Source organism: Trifolium pratense, linkage group LG4, assembly GCF_020283565.1.
Source record: "Trifolium pratense cultivar HEN17-A07 linkage group LG4, ARS_RC_1.1, whole genome shotgun sequence".
In the NCBI taxonomy this organism is placed as follows: domain Eukaryota; kingdom Viridiplantae; phylum Streptophyta; class Magnoliopsida; order Fabales; family Fabaceae; genus Trifolium; species Trifolium pratense.
The window spans coordinates 26,456,139-26,474,947 of NC_060062.1; the positions used below are offsets into that span (position 1 = coordinate 26,456,139).

The 18,809-nt window shown below is 31.8% G+C and overlaps 3 protein-coding genes and 1 non-coding gene across 4 annotated transcripts; 2 read left to right on the forward strand and 2 right to left on the reverse strand.

Annotated features, from left to right (window-relative positions):
• Positions 1-2,491: 2,491 nt before the first annotated feature.
• Positions 2,492-2,564, forward strand: TRNAR-CCU. Its single transcript has one exon. It is a non-coding gene; the product is annotated as a tRNA-Arg (tRNA).
• A 263-nt stretch (positions 2,565-2,827) lies between these two features.
• Positions 2,828-6,073, reverse strand: LOC123920975 (laccase-4-like). Its single transcript, XM_045973344.1, has 6 exons — positions 5,873-6,073; positions 5,367-5,518; positions 4,827-5,071; positions 4,581-4,709; positions 3,455-4,375; positions 2,828-3,120 (listed from the first exon to the last, which is right to left on the reverse strand). The coding sequence occupies exons 1-6, from the start codon at positions 5,957-5,959 to the stop codon at positions 2,990-2,992; spliced, it is 1,665 nt and encodes a 554-aa protein (XP_045829300.1). The 5' UTR covers positions 5,960-6,073; the 3' UTR covers positions 2,828-2,989.
• Positions 6,074-7,757: 1,684 nt separating this feature from the next.
• Positions 7,758-8,781, reverse strand: LOC123922376. Its single transcript, XM_045975098.1, has 2 exons — positions 8,767-8,781; positions 7,758-8,258 (listed from the first exon to the last, which is right to left on the reverse strand). The coding sequence occupies exons 1-2, from the start codon at positions 8,779-8,781 to the stop codon at positions 7,758-7,760; spliced, it is 516 nt and encodes a 171-aa protein (XP_045831054.1).
• Positions 8,782-10,218: 1,437 nt separating this feature from the next.
• On the forward strand, positions 10,219-18,030 carry LOC123920976 (adenylosuccinate lyase-like). Its single transcript, XM_045973345.1, has 9 exons — positions 10,219-10,806; positions 10,936-11,151; positions 14,297-14,479; positions 14,688-14,909; positions 15,155-15,271; positions 15,373-15,516; positions 15,688-15,789; positions 16,653-16,721; positions 17,427-18,030. Exons 1-9 carry the CDS (start codon positions 10,525-10,527, stop codon positions 17,646-17,648), a joined length of 1,557 nt encoding a protein of 518 aa, XP_045829301.1. The 5' UTR covers positions 10,219-10,524; the 3' UTR covers positions 17,649-18,030.
• The last annotated feature ends 779 nt before the right edge of the window (positions 18,031-18,809 follow it).

Sequence of the window (18,809 nt, forward strand, 5' to 3'; positions counted from 1 at the left end):
ATATTATGGGTTTTTAATATTATATTTTAAAAAATAAAAATATTATGGATTTTTTAATATTATTCAATAGTATTATGGATTTTTTTGAACATATCATATTACATGTCATTAATGTTTTGTTGATAATGGTTATTTCATGGATATTGTTACTCGCGTCAGAAAGATGAATACCAAATTGCGTGTTCCTGATAATAGAGTTAGGATTGTATTTTGAGTATGACTTTTTTTTTAGGTCAAAGATGATGAAGAAAGATGAATATTGTTAAGTTATTATTATTTTTTATCTTATTTTGAGATCTGGGGAAGATTGATGAACATGATGAGTATGTTCATCAAAATTTTGAATTTGTTTAATTTTATTAAAAAAATGATTTTTAAAAATAAATATATGTAATTTTTAATAATAAAAAAACATAATATTTAATTTTTAAAAAATTAATGATATGGAACATGATTTGTCCACATTGACATTGCCACATCATCATATAGTTTGACACATCAACAAAATTTTGACCAAATTAAATAGAGGATCAAAAGTTCAAGTTTCTCAAAATAGAGGGATCAAAAAGTTGGCTTTTAAAATAGGGGGATGAAAAGTTCAAGTTTTTCAAAATAGGGGGACCAAAAGTGCATTAAAGCCTAATATATATTATCAAGTCTCAACTCAACTATTTATTTACAACACTTTAGTTTAGTATTATACATACATAAAATAATATTATAATATGATAAAAATACACGCATAAAAAAATAGTATATATATATGGGGAGAGCAAACAGTGATTTCTTTTTTAAATATATGCGATGTTGTCAATACAGTGTATTGAAATAATAAAAATATTTTCAAATTTGTCTATTATTAGTAAAGTTTTGGACAAATTGACTAATACAAAGCATATTTGAGGACCAAACTAACAAACAAAAGATAAATTTGAGGGTTTGAGAATCAAAATAACTATAAAAAAAATGTTTAAGAGTCAAAATAATTGTTCTTATTTTCAGCCCCGTATAGTAAGTTTCTGGATTCGTCCCTGATTAGGATGATGACAGAACATATTCATTAAACTTTTAATTAATTTATACAATCACACACATATCGTATAATGCTTTAACAATATCTAACTTACTCGTGCGATGCACGGGTCTTATGCGCTATTTTATACTATAACGTCAAAAAATTATTTGTATAAGTAGTAAATTTAAAATTGAAACAATTGGAGCAAAGATATTAATTTGAAAATTATTGGAGTTTTCATTATCTCTTACCAAAAAATTACTGCATTATCGAATTTGACATTTATATTAATTTGAAACTTATTGGAGCAAAGATAAACCAACTTAACTCATACTCAAATATCGAATATGATAAAAATCATACAGGACATAACAACCATTAGTAAATTTTATTTTATCTAATTTTTTTTAGCAACATTAAAAAAGTAGTCCTGACAATCGACCAACTCCTTATATTTACAAAGATTGGACAAAAGATTATTAACAAAAACATTAATTATTTTAAAAAAAAACAATAAAATACACAAAATAATAAAATGAACTCAAAAATACACAATAATAATAATAATAATAATAATAATAATAATAATAATAATAATAATAATAATAATTACAATTAGTACCCCATATTAAATGGATGTAAGTGGATGATGTAGCTAAATGAAAGGTTTTCATTGGTTTGTGGAGTTTAGATAGACAATTTCATAACTCTCTAGGATTTATATATATAGATATTACGCCACCCAATAATACTTTAACAAATACAAATTTTATAAAAGTTTATGTCGTATACATCATCTATGTTAATTATCACTCTTTATATAGAGTTAGAAGTTAAAATAATTAAACAAATAAATTTGTGTAATCCAATCAATGTGACACCCTACGATTTTTATCAAATTACACACACTAGTAAGCTACACATACGAGTGTGCTCTACTGTCCGATGTGAGACTTAAGAATTTTATTTTCAATTCAGACATAATGTTCTCTTGTTCCAACACACTTTTACTCCATTCAATTTCAGCTAACTTGAAAGTCTTGTTTATCCACCAATTCTTTCATGATATTAAATATGCCGATTTTACTCTAAAGTGTTAAAATAACATAAAAAGAATTTGAAGAATTCATCTAAGCCTCCAAACTCCCTTCAATACATTTCTTGAATTCCCTCAAATCAGAAGGTTTTGATATTCTAAAGAAAAAAAAAACATGTACTCCACAAAACTCTTCTCTCAAAGCTCTCTATTTCTTCGTCCTTCAATGTTTTTTCCAATGCCCTCCCCTCTAAACTCTCAATCAAACTATTAGAAAGCAAGTTTTTCACCATGAATGTGAGTGAGATAACTATCAAATAAAAATAAAATATGTAAACTTTTTTTAAATGATATATGGTTGGAAGACAATGGTACTTTGACTCTAGATATGAATTCCACTGTGGATATAATATGTTAACCGATGAAAAGTATAACATCAGGCGCCTGTAGCTCAGTGGATAGAGCGTCCGTTTCCTAAGCGGAAGGTCGTAGGTTCGACCCCTACCTGGCGCGATTCTAACTTATTTTTGCCATTTTACACTCAAATTGCATTATTTACAGTTTATTTAAGCAACACCCTCATTCAACATATATTAATCAATGTGCAGTATTTTGAAGCAACCAATAATGTTCTCAATTTGGAAGATAGAAAATCACATCCAATCTAAATGATCATTAACTCAATTTGAGTTTTTAGCAGCCACAAAACATTACAAATATAAAAAAATATTTAATTTTTGTTTTTCAAAAATCACATGTTTGATCCTAAACTTGAATTGCTATGTGACACAATTTTTTTATTGATTCTTCAACAAATACAAATTACCACAAACATTTGATGTTTCTTCATCACCTCTCTAGTTTACCCTACACTTTCCTTGTTTCTCATAGTTTTCCAAAACAACAATTGTATATCACATCTTCTTCATAAAAAAACACTAGCACTTTGGAAGATCTTTGGGTGGTGGAAGTATGGACTCATTAGGGCCTCTTCCATTGTCTACTATGAATGCCATTTTAAGTCCCCATGTTGTGTGCACTTCTAAATGGCAATGCAGAAACCAAACACCTTCACAATTCACACACAATTTATACAAGAAATTTAGGCCACATAATCTAAATTTAAATGTTCATATACTATTTATAATTTTTTATAATAATATTTGAAAAATCAGGTCACTAGTTAAAGAAACCAAAAATAGAACCTGAGACCGAGGAGCACACTTTAAGGTCCCAAGTCAACATTATTATACTAATTTAAGTGGAAAATCTATTTTTCAACATAAATCACTTTACATTCCACTTCATTTTCATTTTTCTTGCCTCATAACCAAACATATCCTAAGTTGTTTGTGCAAAAAGTTAGAAAGAAAAGAAGAAAAAAAAAAAGTGATTTTTGCTACCTGGGTTATCTGCCCTGAATCTGATTGCAACCCATCCATCATTTGGTACTGACAATGTATTTCTTTCAACCGGGTCAACAAGATTAAACCTTAAAGTATCCTTTTTAGGATCAAAGTTCCCTAAACCTTGTCCAACAACAAAGAAATTGAACCCATGCAAATGAAATGGATGATTTTCTGGTGCTATCATTGCAGTGCCTTGAAGAACAATTTGAACACTTGAATTAAAATTCAATCTATAAACTCTTGTACCACTATCAGTATGAAGATTACCCGGTTGATCGGTTCCGGTATAATCGAAAATCATAGGTGGATTTGCAGGAAAATCATCAGTAAAAACACCCTTAATATTAGAGTAATGTGCTTGAAGAAGTGAAATTGTAGGCATTAAAAATGTGAGATTGTTTATAGCAGATACAAGTTTGTTACCAGTGAGACATGTATCACATGGATTAAGTCCAACAGTTATAGCAAACAAAAGAGAATGATCAATGGTTGATGAAACTTTTGTAGGGTAGGTGTTTGAATTAATGCTTCTAAGAGAATCAGTGAAAGTTTTTGTTATTGGAGTTGCATTAAGTGGAGGAATGTATGTTAAAATTGTTTTGGTGTATGGCGGTGTTCCTTTGTAACGAAGTGTAGCGATTGAAGAAAGGTTGTCAAAGCCGATAGGTGCATCCATGAAAGGCGTTGTTGCTATTAAGTACTTGCCGATATGTTTGTTGGCAGTTAGAAGAACATTTGTGGTTTGGCCTGGACTTAGAAATATTGTGTCGATTTCGAAAGGTTTAAGGTATGATGCATCTGCTTCAACAACTGTTAGTTTATGGTCTGCAATTTTGAAGAATAGTTCGTCATTTAAAGCCGCGTTTATAATACGGAGTAGATAGGTCTTGCCACTTTCAACATGTAGAGTGTAACCTGCATAAGTTGATAAAGTTTAATATTTCAAAAAATTGTTTTAAAAAGGTCTGTGACAGTTACCATAGTCGTGACATCAATGTTTTTGAGGTCTATATGGTCGCAAGCGGCCAAAATGTGACTACAATTGAAGGATCGCAACACAACTGCTACTATGAGAAATAGTGAGATTCTAATAAACTAGTTATTTCAGTAGTAAATATACCCTGAGAAATGCAACCGGGAGCCGGTCCTGGATGACCGTTGATGGTATGAGCATCCGAAATATTTGGTGGCATACCAGAATTTGTTGCTTGATTAACCACAGCTTCAACATCTGATTTCCACCACTCACCTAAAACTCATACAAAAAATCAAGGTTAACACAAAGGAATATAATGCACAAGTGCTAAATGCTAATTTCTAAGGTTTAACAAATGATTACTATCTTGCTAATTGCAAAAGTACTTGCCTAGAATGATTATCTTTTCTTTGTCAGGTTTAGGAAATGGATAAGGAATTCCTCTTTTAGGCAAAATGACAATAGCACCATGCATTGTGGCCCTTAGCCAAGTGATATGTGCATGCCATAGAAGTGTGCCTCTTTGACCTGTGAGAGTAAAGTTGTAAACAAAGCTTTGGCCTGTCTGAATCGGGCATTGTGTGACATATGCTGGTCCATCAGACCAACAAGTCCTAAGTTGTTTGATTCCATGCCTGCCATTAAGTCCAAAATTACTGATCAAAGCGATGTTTGGATAAACAACTTAATTTAGTGCTTATAACATAAGTGTTTATCATACTAGTCAATCTGTTTCATATAAGCTATAAGTTGTTTTTGTAAGTTATCTAGGAGAGGCTTATGGAAATAAGTTGAAAACAACTTATAGACATGCCAAACGTGTTTTCTTAAACTCTCCAAAATAGTCTTACAAATGATTATGTCAATAGATAAGCTCAAATAAATCAATCCAAACAGTAGCACGAGTGCTTAAGAAGCTTTAATTCTCACCAGTGGATTGTAACATTGTGTGTAACATGGTTAGTGACCCTTACTATTACAGTGTCATCCTCTCTTGCATATAGAGTTGGCCCTGGGAATTTTCCATTGACTGAGACAAAAGTTTTTGTTGAACAAAGCTTTGTTTCATTCTTCAATACCACCTGTGTTAAGGCATTGGAATAATGAGGTTTTGAAAAAAAAGAAGCTTATTTAGAGTTTATTCGGACTTATCTCATCGCATAAGTATCGACACTAGAGTTTATTTAGAATACACTTATAAAATAACTTACGACATCTCGTGAACATGTTTTTAGCTTATTTTAATAAACACTGGTACAAAATAACTTACTTTCAAATAAGTACTTAATTAAGTTGTTTATTTCAGCACTCCCTATGTGTCACCAGTCACCAATTCATCTTTGATAAGGCCAAACCTTTTTTCTTATTAATTATTATCACATTTTTAACTTAAAATGAACCTGAAAATTTGAGCATAGGATAGGAAGTGTACTTACATTAAAATTGTAATGACGCACCAAGGAATGAACAAAGGTTGGAAATGAAAGAGCTACCAAAAAAATTGCTAGAAAGTGTGGCTCCATTCTAATCAGCAATTAATATTTTTTTTTCTGTCAATTCAATCCTTCACTGACACTTAATTAATCTCTTCTAGTTTGAATACTAATGTATGACAAAGCACATTAACATTATATAATGAAATAATTTGTGATGTTATGTCATTTTACATATGGTAGGTGACTACTAAAAAATGCTAGCTATGCACATTTTGAAAATTATACCAAAGTTTCTTGCATGCTACACAATATTGTCCTTATCAGTCCTGTTTGATATAAAACTATTGCTGCTATTTTCATTTGATAGATACCCTTTTCATTGAGTTGATAAATACTTCTCAGCTACAAATACTTGTTTTTATCATTACCAATATATAGCAATTTTTTGACAATCATTTTTCCTTGTATGCATATATTGTAAGTGTTATTCTTCAAATATACACTGCTAGGAGATTGATTTACCTGTCAAATCTTACTTATTATATTAAATATGTTGTACCATCATTACATACCAAAATGATTCAAATGGCTTATCTTTTTCAATTTGATTTTTGTGATTCCTTGTCATAACTTGCTGCCTTTGTACTTCACTATATACTCACCTTATTAGGCTAAGATCAAAACTCACATTTTTTGCATTGTAAAATAAGCTTATACTTTCCAACAATTAGTTGAAGTTGAAAAGATTAGTTTTTTACCACTGCTAAAGAAGTTTTTACGTTTTAAATCGCGATTTTAACAACCTTGCATGCAGGGGCGATTTTACCGCCTGGCATACCTGGCACGTGCCCAGGCTCAACATATAATTTTTTTTTTTTTAGGGTTCTTACTTTGATATGAAAATTCGAATGTTTGAGTAAGAATTAATAAAATTTAAGTGTATATTCATAATCCCCATGAAATTCTGAGCAAAATTGTATATTTACATGTCCAATTTGGTGCAAGAATGAAAAAAACGATTTTTGAGGTTTTGGTGATGGTGAGCATGAGGTTGAAGATGATGAACAGTAACAAAAGGTAGTTTAATATATTTATTTGTTAAGCTGTATTTTTAACATCAAGTGCATGTTGGCTTGGTGTTCTTGCATATGGTTAGTATTAAAGAGGGCCTGGGTTCAACTCCTAGATACCCCTTTAATTTTTACCCTTTTGTTTTTTAATTTCATTTTATTTTATTTTATTTGTTTATAAACATTATCAAAAATACTAAAAATATCAACTTGGTTTCCTTTTTATATATAGTAAAACTAGTAAAAAATGTATTATTATTGTTTTTTTTTTATTTTAAATTTTTACTAATGCTTATATAACACAAAATACTAAAAAAATATGTTTGATTGTTTTTGTGTTAATCTCAAATATGTTACAATTCTACTTTCTTTCATATGTAGGATTGTGAGGAGTTTATGACTTTTACTTGTATAGTTATTATGAATCAAATATTTAGATTAAATTTTAAAACTAATTACTTTGATTATAATTTCAATATATATATATATATATATATATATATATATATATATATATATATATATATATATATATATATATATATATATATATATATATATATATATAGTTAAAAACGGTCTGATCTGGCTAAACTCCGATCCGAAAACCTTAAATCAATAAATATTTGTGTTTTGCGGTTAACATTGTGTCCAGGCTTAATATTATTCCTGGAGTCGTCACTGCTTGCATGTGAGTGTGACTATTCAGTTCTTTCTTTTGATTAGTAACTTACAAACACTAAGAAATTATTATTCATCATTCACATTATATATGAATTGAAAAGAAGCTTATTGTGGTTTGAATAAAATGATTTTCACTGTGGTGGTGAATTATTTCTTGATGCAGCTTCTACAGCACCCTCAATCTTATTAATACAAGATTTATAAAGAAATCCTAGATAATCCACTAAGCTATTTTCAGAAACATCTTCTAGAGGATTTATCTCAAAAGACCATTGAATCAGAGTTGATTCATCACCATAATCAAGTAGTTTTAGTGAATTTATAGATCCATCTAAACCAACATTGCTTGCTTCCATTTTATAAACAAAGCTATGTGATGATGAGTCCTTTGAAACCAACCTCTCTTTGATCCATGATCTTTCTCCATCTTGTTGAGGAAACATGAAACCAGAAACTAATCTAACATAGCCTGGTTCATCTTCAATTCCAGTTAAGGTAGTGCATCTTTCTACCATTGGCATCCATTGAGAAAGTCTCTTAGTTTGTGAGACTATGGTCCAAACTTTGTCAATAGGTGCACAAATTATGCCACTAACTGAACCATGCCATTTACCATTTCCAGCTTCAATAGCCTGCAAGACATGAATTAATGTTAAAGTAATATCATAATTCATACTATATCATAATTAAATAAAGTACTATATAGTAATCTTAAAGAATGCATAAATTGGAAAATGAAAGGAGGGTCATTGACTAATGAATCATATCAGGACACATCTACATACCATGCATGTTAATTTCTATTACTCCTTCTTAGTTTTGATTAATTTGATAGACCTTCACTGTTTCATTTGGAGTATAGCTTTTTACAGAGAAACTTTTATTGTTAGTATAATATATGAATGCAGCTTTCTATCTTGTAAATTAATCGGAATATTCAAGGCAAAATTTGTCATGTTCATTTGATAAAAGACAAAAAACACTATAGTGCTTTCATATCTAGACTGATAATTCCAAAAGATAGGCTTAGATGTTTCCTCCATTTCTTGGTTATTAGACATATATTACATGTTATTTTGATGCCTACAAATATTTTAATAACTTGGTATTCCAAATATACTTTAAGATAATTTGTTTTACCCTTCGTTCTTCCATTTATATTTTTATGTTGACAAGATGAATTTTTCATTAATGACTAATTTTTTGTTGTCCATAAACAAAGTAACAAATATCACTAAAACTCACGCATATCTGTGAAGTCCAGGATTCAAATTCGACAAAAGTGTCTAACCTAACAATATTGACATTGTCGGTTGAACTAAGACTTATGGATCCAGATAAATTAGGCTATAACATGTTCATAATGTTCCTGATGAATTTTGCAAAGAAGAAATCGAAACTGAACTTACTAAAGGAATATCAAGATAAGGCTATATTAGAAAGTTATGTATGATTGTCAATAACATTGTAGCCTAGTAACAAGAGGGGTGAGGGGTGAGGGGTGAGGGGTTTCATTCAATCCCTCCATATATCCCATTTCCCAAATACACACCTACATCACATTATTGTGTACCTCATACCTTACTTAAAAAAGGCTAAAAGTGATGATGCATTATGTCCTTAATTTGTACTACTATATTTTAGCCGACATATATAGTAGTTGATCATATGTTCAGAGACGTAAGTTTTCATTTATAAATAAGACTAAAGGTAAATATTTGCATAGTTGTTGAGGGATTGTCAAATGTGGCTCTCAAATTTTCTGAGGAGAATATTTTTCATGAACGATATGTGTGTAGTGTCTTTGACATGCTATCATTTTCCTGAAGTGTGAATCAGGTAAAAATATTACTAAAGTAACATCAGACAGAGGTAAAAATATTTCATAAATTTTGCTTATATTTTTTTGTTACTGAGGGATTAATATTAAAGGGAGTTAACGATAAGACCAAATTTGAAGATGAAAAATCCGCATATAAGGTGAGGGTTGCCCTTACTTTATAAACATATATTCAGATCATCTCGCAATTCATGTGAGACTTCATAGACTAATCATATTCGGTAAAAAGAAAAAAAAAAAAACTTAAACAAACGCACCCTTAATGACTATCTGTTACAAAAATGCTTATATGGCGGTTACCCTTTAATAGCTGCTATTGACAGTATTTGATGAATTGAATCACTACCGATGATTACAAGTATAGTACCACCATAATTCCTCTTTATAAACGATTCATCAAGCTCAATGAATAATCTGCATTTTAAGAAATTATATTCGCAATCTTCAAGACACATATAGATTATCTCACCTAACAAGCATTTGTGTAAAAGCCACTTAATTGTACAATGTCATGTCACGCAGGATACGGGCTAACGACCATTTAAACATTTTTGTAACAGTCACATAAACATACAATGTCATATCACTCCTTAAACGTTCACATGAACATTTTTGCAAATCATTAAAAGGGTAATAGCATGAATTGTTACTAAGTTAAAGATTTAATCTGAAACTTTTTTTTGACAACAATTTGATTTGAAACTTAAAAAACTAAAAAGATTAATATATTCTTACTACCGATTAAACCTAAAGATCCTTTTATGCATTTGATTAAGCTTATGTGAAACAACTTATTTCTCACTTTCTCTCTGGCCGGATTTCTCTCTCTGGCCGCCGTTCTCTTTCTCTCTCGGTCACTCTGTTTCTGCTTTCTCTTTTACAACTTGTGTTTTTTTTTGTTTTTTTTTATTTGCTTATTTATTTGTTTATTCATTCATTTTCTACCCAATTAAAATAAATAAAATATTCTCCGAGAAGGAGAAGGAAGAGAAGAAATAAAGCAGAGAGAGTGAAAGCAGTTGCAGCCGTAAGTCTCACTTCAAAACCCCAACGTTGCCATGGCACTCTCCAACGCAACCCAATTCACAACCTTCAATCTTCTCAATCCTCAAAAACCCACAAACCCTTTTCCTTCTTCCCATGTTTCATTCCCTCCACCCTCTTTCACCACCTTCAAACCCATCACCGCCACCATGTCCCAAATTCACTCCTCCAACAACCTCCAACTCTCCACTTTAACATCTTTATCACCACTTGATGGCCGTTATCGTGAAAAAGTTAAAGACTTGGCTCCTATCATGGGTGAATATGGTCTCAATTACTATAGGGTCATTGTTGAGGTAAACCCATTTTTCATTACCCTTTTGCTTAAAGAACTGTTTTTTAATCATTTTTTCAGTGTTTTTTTTATACCCTTTTGATTAAAGTGTGTTTTTTTAATGTTTTGTTTGTGTTTATGTTATTGTTAGATTAAATGGTTGCTGAAGCTTTCTGAAATTAGTGAAATTGTTGAGGTTCCTGCTTTTAGTGATGATGCTAAAGCTTATTTACAAGGTTTGATTGATGATTTTAGTGTGAATGATGTTATGGAGATTAAGAATTTTGAGAGGATTACTAATCATGATGTGAAAGCTGTGGAGTATTTCTTGAAACAAAAGTGCCAATCAAATGCTGAAATTGCCAAGGTAGTTTATTTACCTTTATTTATTTTGTGTTTTGTGATTGTACTTGTACATTACTTGCTGTTTGAATTTTGGGTCTGTTTGGATAATCATATAAGTGTTTATTGTATAAGTAAACTGTTTTCATAAGCTATTCTGGAGAGCTTATGAAAATAAGTTGAAAACAGCACAATTTATGGACATGTGATAACATGTTTCCATAAGCTCTAATAAGTGCTTATACCCGTAGATAAGTTAATCCAAACAGGTGATAAACTATCTTAGAGAGCTTATGATCGATGCATGTGAATTGCGTCGTTGGAATTTAGTTGTAAAACGACCTTTGGGGATTAAGTAGTGTATTGAACTCTTTGTGAATTCAGGCTAGCTACCTGGAGCTGCAGAGTAATAGAAATTTCGAATCAAATTGAACTTACTGGAATAGGACTAATTGATCTGGTTATTATTGTAACAATAGCCCAATAGCATAGGTATGTCAAGCCCTGGATGTATAAAGCTGGAGCAATCAGATGAAGTAGCATTTTATGATTTTATATATCCGAATATATCTTATGACAACGGGCTTTGGACCTTTGGTAGGAAAGTATGAACCAATTGGTACGATGGTCCAACTTAGGATACTATATACATATTTGATTAAATTTAAATTACTTCAGCAAAACTATATCCAAATTTGCAAGTAGAACTTGCAATTTTTCAAAAGAGTGCATATTTATTTATATTTACCAGATACACTCAATTCATGATTTAAAAGAACAATTGAATCCCATAAAAACAAATACAAAACTGAAATTCAATCAAAATCTCCTACCAAATAGCAAATTGCACATCTATAACAGAGATGTATTTCTGTCATTTTCACCAATTTATAAGGCACACCTTCCTCTTTTGAGAATTCTCTGATTTCTCTCTCAGAAGGGATTGTTCTAAGCTTTGATGAGGAAACAGAGTTTGATGATGGAGAATCAGAGAAAATAAACCCTGTGATATCCAAGTTTTGTTCACTATAGAACCTAACATCAAGGTTTGGTTTTTGTTGGTGAGAATTGTAGTTTCAAACCAGAAGGAATTTAACAATGTTAGAACTTGTTCTGCAGACATTACTTTGGAATTGTGTCACAAGTGAATGGTTTGAAATTGAAATTGGAATTGAATTCTATAAAGATATGAGAAGAAGGTTGGAGAGAGTAATAAGTTTGGCTGAAAAAATGCATTTTATCAAAGTGCTTATTCGGTAGATTAGCTCAAATAAGTTAATACAGGCAAGCTCTTTGTTCAATAACATGTTGTAATGTGGAATGTTCCATAATTTGAAGCTATATGTTCCAATGAAGTTGAGGTCATAACCTATATAAAGCTAAAACAAACTCTCAAAATCCTTAAGTTGGTTAGTTTTGGCAGATATTTGGTCTGTTAAATCAATCATGCTTGGAATTGACTTCTCTGATAGGCTAGTCTCAAAACCATCATTGTAACAATAGATTCTATTACTCTTAGTTTTCAAAACAATAACACGGTAAACAATATTTGATTTTATTACATAAGCTCCAGGTATTGCACCTCGATTATACTAATTAATTACTATAAGATGTTTGAGTTTGACTTCAATAACTTGAAACACTTTTTGATTTTGTTTTTATTTAATTTTTTTTTTTAAAGATTGACATTTCATTTGTCAACCATTAACAATAGATCCTTAATGACAGGAGGTTGCAATACCAAATAAGGACTACATAAGCTCTTGTAAGTTTGAGTTAGACTATTCCTTCAATACCGAGAAGACATACCTAGCAATACAATCCCTAGATACCAGTCAATTACTATAGTAGAGAATATCCTTAGTTTGGGACTTATGTTTTTCTTTTGTGACAATCTGAGTATGTATGTCCAAACAGTGTTAGTTAACTCTAAAATCTTCAAATTGTACCCTTCAAGTACTGTTCTCTCGCTTATTGACAGTTATTTTAATTTTTTTTAGAAAAACTATAAAAAATGGTAGTGAGGCAATTTGTACAGTTACAGATTCTACCTAAGTATATTTTATTTTAGAAAAACTATTTCCTCTTATTATTAGTCCAGATTCTACCTAAGGATCCTGTTCAGGATTGGCAGAATAATTATCATGGCATTCTTTGTTCAGACAAGGAAATTCATCTGTAAGTATACTTACAGTTTAATGTGAGAAAAGAAATAAGAGTAAATCACCTATTCGGCACCTGAAATTGTAGGGGTCGGACATTTATACCTTAGAATTTGTGAATAGGTAAAATATACTCTAATTTTGAATTACTTGAAGAAACTGTCCTATTGTTAACTTATATTTTATTTTCTATCAAATTAGTCCTTAAATTATATTACTTACTAGCAAAGGGCGAAATTGTTTGATGTTATTCAAAATCAAGGTCAATTAAATATTTTATCCGCACAATTTCAAAGGGCGAAATAGTGAACATGATAAATATGATGTTACATGCCTACTACTTTTCTAACCGACCGTAATTAGAATATTTTAGCCCCATAAGCCCCCAAAGTATTTTACGGCTTAGAGTTGACAACAGAATACCTAATTATTTTTATAGCAGAACTGTACAACCTTAGGTAGAATCCTCAATCACATATCATGGTAAGATGCATGTGTGAACATAAATTTAACCATGATATACAGATATAGAGCAGGTTAAACAAGGCGCAAAAGTAACCTATGGCATATTTTCAATTCCTTCTTGCAAGTGACTTATGTTCCATCCATCCGCAATTGTGCAGTTATGGAAACATCTTATCACATGTCCATAAGTTTTGTTGTTTTCACTTTATGTTTTTTTTTTTTATTTGGTGTGCTTTGTGATTGTATATTACACTCTGTTTGAATTTTGGGCCTGTTTGGATAAACAACTTAATTAAGTGCTTATCATACATATATAACTATATAAGTGCTTATGTATAAACTATTTTCATGCAAACTATAAATTGTTTTGATAAACTATCTTAGAGAGCTTATGGACTGAAAACAGCTTATGGACATGTCATAAGCTGTTTCCATAAGCTCTCCAAGTGTTTTATGTTTATACCGGTAGATAAGTTCAAATAAGATAATCCAAACAGGCCCTTGATGGGATTGTATAGATTTTGAACAATTTTTTTTCAACAGGTGCTTGAGTTTTTCCACTTTGCTTGCACTTCCGAGGATATAAATAACCTTGCTCATGCTTTGATGCTGAAAGAAGCAATGAATTCTGTTATTTTTCCTGTCATGGATAAAATTATCAAAGCTTTGTGTACAATGGCCAAAGACAATGCTCATATCTCTATGCTTTCTCGCACTCATGGCCAGGTTAGTTGATTTCCGCATTACTTGACTATTTAGAAATCAATGTATTATTGTTGATTATAATATTGGGATATTGCAAATAATGCCGACTCAACAACTAGTTCAGTTCATCAACATTATTGTACTTCAATTTTATTAGTTGCCACTTGCCATAACGTCATTATTAAACCGACTTGAGTGAACTTGTTGATTTTTCTGTGATATTCTTCAGCCAGCTTCACCAACAACTTTGGGGAAGGAAATGGCAATATTTGCTGTGAGACTAAGCAGAGAAAGGAAAGAGCTGTCTCAGGTTGAAATTTTGGGGAAATTTGCCGGCGCAGTTGGCAATTACAATGCACATCTTTCTGCATATCCTGATGTTAACTGGCCTGGCATTGCACAAGAGTTTGTACAGTCTCTTGGATTAAGCTTTAATCCTTATGTTGCTCAGGTGTGTTATTAAAAAAAAATTCCTCGTTTTGTTCTATTCTAGTTGAACACATTTCTATGCAGCCACATAATTTTTAAAAGACTTGTTCCATGTCCTTTGTTAAGCGCAAATCCATTGTGGTAGAATTTTTCATCAATTGTTGTTTTATCGGTGAAACTCTTGTTAGCGAGATCGCACTACCAACTTGTGTGCGAGATGGTAACTTTATGATTCCTTCTGATTATATTACTCCACTTGATTAACAGATTGAAACTCATGACTACATGGCAAAGATTTTTCATTCATTCATCCAATTCAACAATATATTAATTGACTTTGATAGAGATGTATGGGGCTATATATCTTTGGGCTACTTTAAGCAGGTGAGTTTTCTAATACATATCTATGATTAGAATATGGTGCCGTGCTTTCTTTTTCCTCAAGAAACAATAACGGCTTTTCATTTTCAAAACTTGTTTTGCAGATCACTAAGGCTGGTGAGATTGGATCATCAACTATGCCTCACAAAGTGAACCCCATTGATTTTGAGAACAGTGAAGGCAATTTAGGTGTGGCTAATGGAGGTTTTTCTCATCTAAGCATGAAGTTACCGATTTCACGTTGGCAGGCAAGACCTTAGTCTTAGTTTAATTTTTACTGTTCTTTGTTTTATTCTGATCATTATTGTATTGGTATTATTCTAAACTACGATATTGACAAGATTTTACACTTACATCTTCTCGAAATTAATCCTTACAGTAGCTCTTAGATTTAAGTTTGTGCTTTTTGTGTTTTGCAGAGGGATTTGACTGATTCAACTGTCTTAAGGAACATGGGTGTCAATTTTGGTTATTCTCTTCTTGCGTATAAAAGCACACTTCAAGGAATAGGGAAGCTTCAGGTATATGCCATCCAACATTTGATTTGTGTTACTTTTCTCTTAGTTTATGCATAATTATTTGACATGATAACAAACCATTATTATTATGTGTCAGATTTTATATTGGGCCTAACTCATCCCTACAAAACCGGCTTGTAAAGTGAGGGTTGCCAAAGCTATATAAACGCTACACAGGCCATATCTCTTAGCAATGTGGGACTAAATCCACCCCTTCACACCCAACACAATGAAGGTGTTGGAGGCTGCAATGAAGGCAACCCAAATGCCGCAATTAGGCAGATGGGGGCGGACCGCAATGAAGGCGGAATATCCAACACACCCCCTCACGCTCAGGCCCAATGGGCCTGAAGCGTGGATGATGCGGGAAGCCCAACAATAGATCTAGGATAGGCTCTGATACCATGTCAGATTTTATATTGGGCTTAACTCATCCATACAAAACCGGCTTGTAAGGTGAGGGTTGCCAAAGCTATATAAACGCTACACAGGCCATATCTCTTAGCAATGTGGGACTAAATCCACCCCTTCACACCCAACACAATGAAGGTGTTGGAGGCTGCAATGAAGGCAACCCAAATGCCGCAATTAGGCAGATGGGGGCGGACCGCAATGAAGGCGGAATATCCAACATTATGCATTATATATTTTTTTTGCAACAGTGCATTATACATTTTGTTGACTAAAATATTAGATTCATTGTAGTTATTAGTATACATACAGTTTATATTAGGAGGATTGTATGTACAATGTCGAAGTTTCTCATGTTTTCCTATTAAATCTTGAGAAGAAAAAAAAAAGCTTTGGTTCATTCATTGAGCTTTCTTGTAAATGTTATAACTTGCAACTTGCAATTCACAATTTAGGTCAACGAAGCTCGCTTGAGCGAAGACTTGGACCAGTGCTGGGAGGTGCTTGCTGAACCAATCCAGACGGTATGTATATCTTCTGTTTTTATGTGGTTATCTTGTTTAATCTTTTTTATATCATATTGAATGCATTGTGGTGCTTCAGTACTCTATGTGTTTGTGTGCTTTGTAGAACATAAGGAGACATTTTTTCCAAGTCTTTTCAACGATATAATTTACTACTTACTAGTTTTTTTTTGTTTTTTTGTTTGACTAAATTTACTACTTACTAGTTGACATCACATTATGGTGGGAAAGAAAGAGGCTTGCATATCTAGTTTGGAATTTGAGTATATACTTTCCACAATTCCAAATGCTATCGAGTCTTTTTTATTTTTTTATTTTTTTTTATAAATTTGCAAAGATATTAGTGTGCTTGATTATTTGATGCATTCTTCATTTTAGGACTGCTCATGATTCGGTTCAGGAAAGAAACCAAACTGAACCATTATAATAGTTTTGTAAAACTGTATTGAAACAGAACCGGAACTACCTTTACAAAAAAAAAGAAGAACGAATTGTACTTTTTTGAACTGAACTGAATTGCTATTATTAACTTATAATAATCAGGAGTTAGGACTGTTGGAAAAACCAAAAACCTAACCTAACTGTGACGGGACTGAACTGAACTGGACTTTTTTTGTTGAACAGTTCTATTTCTTTTGGTGTTGACAGCTTGCCATCAACCTTTTAATACTCTGCAATAATAATAGTTTGCAAATCTTTATTTAGGTTATGCGAAGATATGGTGTTCCCGAGCCTTACGAAAAGTTAAAAGCGCTAACAAGAGGGAAAGCAATTACCAAAGAGAGCATAAGAGACTTCATTGAAGGCTTAGATATTCCACATGATGCAAAGACCTATCTCTTAAAGTTAACACCACACACTTACGTTGGATCAGCCGTTGAATTGGCCAGAACTGTAGAACATGAAGTGAACAATATTTTAAACTGAGGTAATCTAGGAAACAAGTGGTTGAAACTCGAAACATTCCTACAGAGATTTTGATTAATTAGCGAGACTACTTTACTGCTTGTGCAATTTTGTGACCTGATATCCTCACCATCAATGATCATCGGTCGGAAAACGAACCTTCAGATAAGTTGTTCCATTTTTGAAAAAAAAGGCATGATATTCAGTTACTATGAAAAACCATAGTGATGTAGAATGATGTTGAGGATTTAATTTTTGACTGATAGGTAAATTGTATCGTTGAATTTGTAAGTTAGGCCTTGATAAGAACATAGGTCTGACGAAGCATAAAACTAGAATGGCAGAATTCTGACCATAACATTTTGTGAATCGATTCGAAAAATAACAGAATTTCTGAAATCAATTTTCCAAATATCTCAAGTATTTTAAATGCATTTAGAAAAGTAAATTTCACTTAGAATCGTTGTGTTTGGATTTCAACATGTTTATCTGAGTGGAACTGGATTCGAACCCCTTAAGCAAGGTTTTTGAGTTCTGGCCTTGTAGATAGGAAAACATATTGTTGGAAGGGGAGATTCCACTAAATGTTGCTAGCTCGACGCCACAATGGAGATTAGTCTCCGGCTAAGTCGGTGGATACTTGGTACTAGTGACATGGTTACAATTCAATTTTTATGTGTTTTTATTTGGTTCAGTGTATGTGAAAGAATTAGCTATAATATTTCATTTTTACATGCTTGTATGTGGTTATTTTTGACAAAGGTAATTAAGCAAAACAATTTTGAAATTTAATTAATTATACAACATTGTGTTTTGTAAAAAAAGAAAAGGAGACATATTCTTAAAGCATATCTAGATATGAATGTACCTTTTTCTTCTTCTCTGGTTGTAATAGCAAACATTGGGAATCAAGTTTTGCTGGTTCAAATTTTGAAATAGACAGTGTCTGTTCTGTTCTCCAACCATTTTTTTGTGACAGCAATTTCTATAGTATGAGAATCCTTATCGATTTGTTATAGCTGGCAAGTTTTCCAATTCAAAATTACTTGGTCCATTATTTATGTTATTCTGGATGGATCTAAGACTGAATGTTAAATGCAGTGAACAATATTAATAGTTAGTAATAAGAGTGAAAGAGTTGAATTTTTATTTTTGGAAAGAGAAGAATACAAGAATATCATG

Excerpts from the sequence above, each read along its gene's own strand:
- LOC123920975 (XM_045973344.1), bottom strand. The coding sequence starts at position 5,959 with ATGGAGCCACACTTTCTAGCAATTTTTTTGGTAGCTCTTTCATTTCCA. Across the intron at positions 5,519-5,872 it reads TGCGTCATTACAATTTTAAT|GTGGTATTGAAGAATGAAAC; the intron begins GTAAGTACACTT and ends GCCTTAACACAG. Across the intron at positions 4,376-4,580 it reads TCCCGGTTGCATTTCTCAGG|GTTACACTCTACATGTTGAA; the intron begins GTATATTTACTA and ends CAACTTATGCAG.
- LOC123920976 (XM_045973345.1), top strand. The coding sequence starts at position 10,525 with ATGGCACTCTCCAACGCAACCCAATTCACAACCTTCAATCTTCTCAAT. Across the intron at positions 10,807-10,935 it reads ACTATAGGGTCATTGTTGAG|ATTAAATGGTTGCTGAAGCT; the intron begins GTAAACCCATTT and ends TGTTATTGTTAG. Across the intron at positions 14,480-14,687 it reads TTTCTCGCACTCATGGCCAG|CCAGCTTCACCAACAACTTT; the intron begins GTTAGTTGATTT and ends GATATTCTTCAG.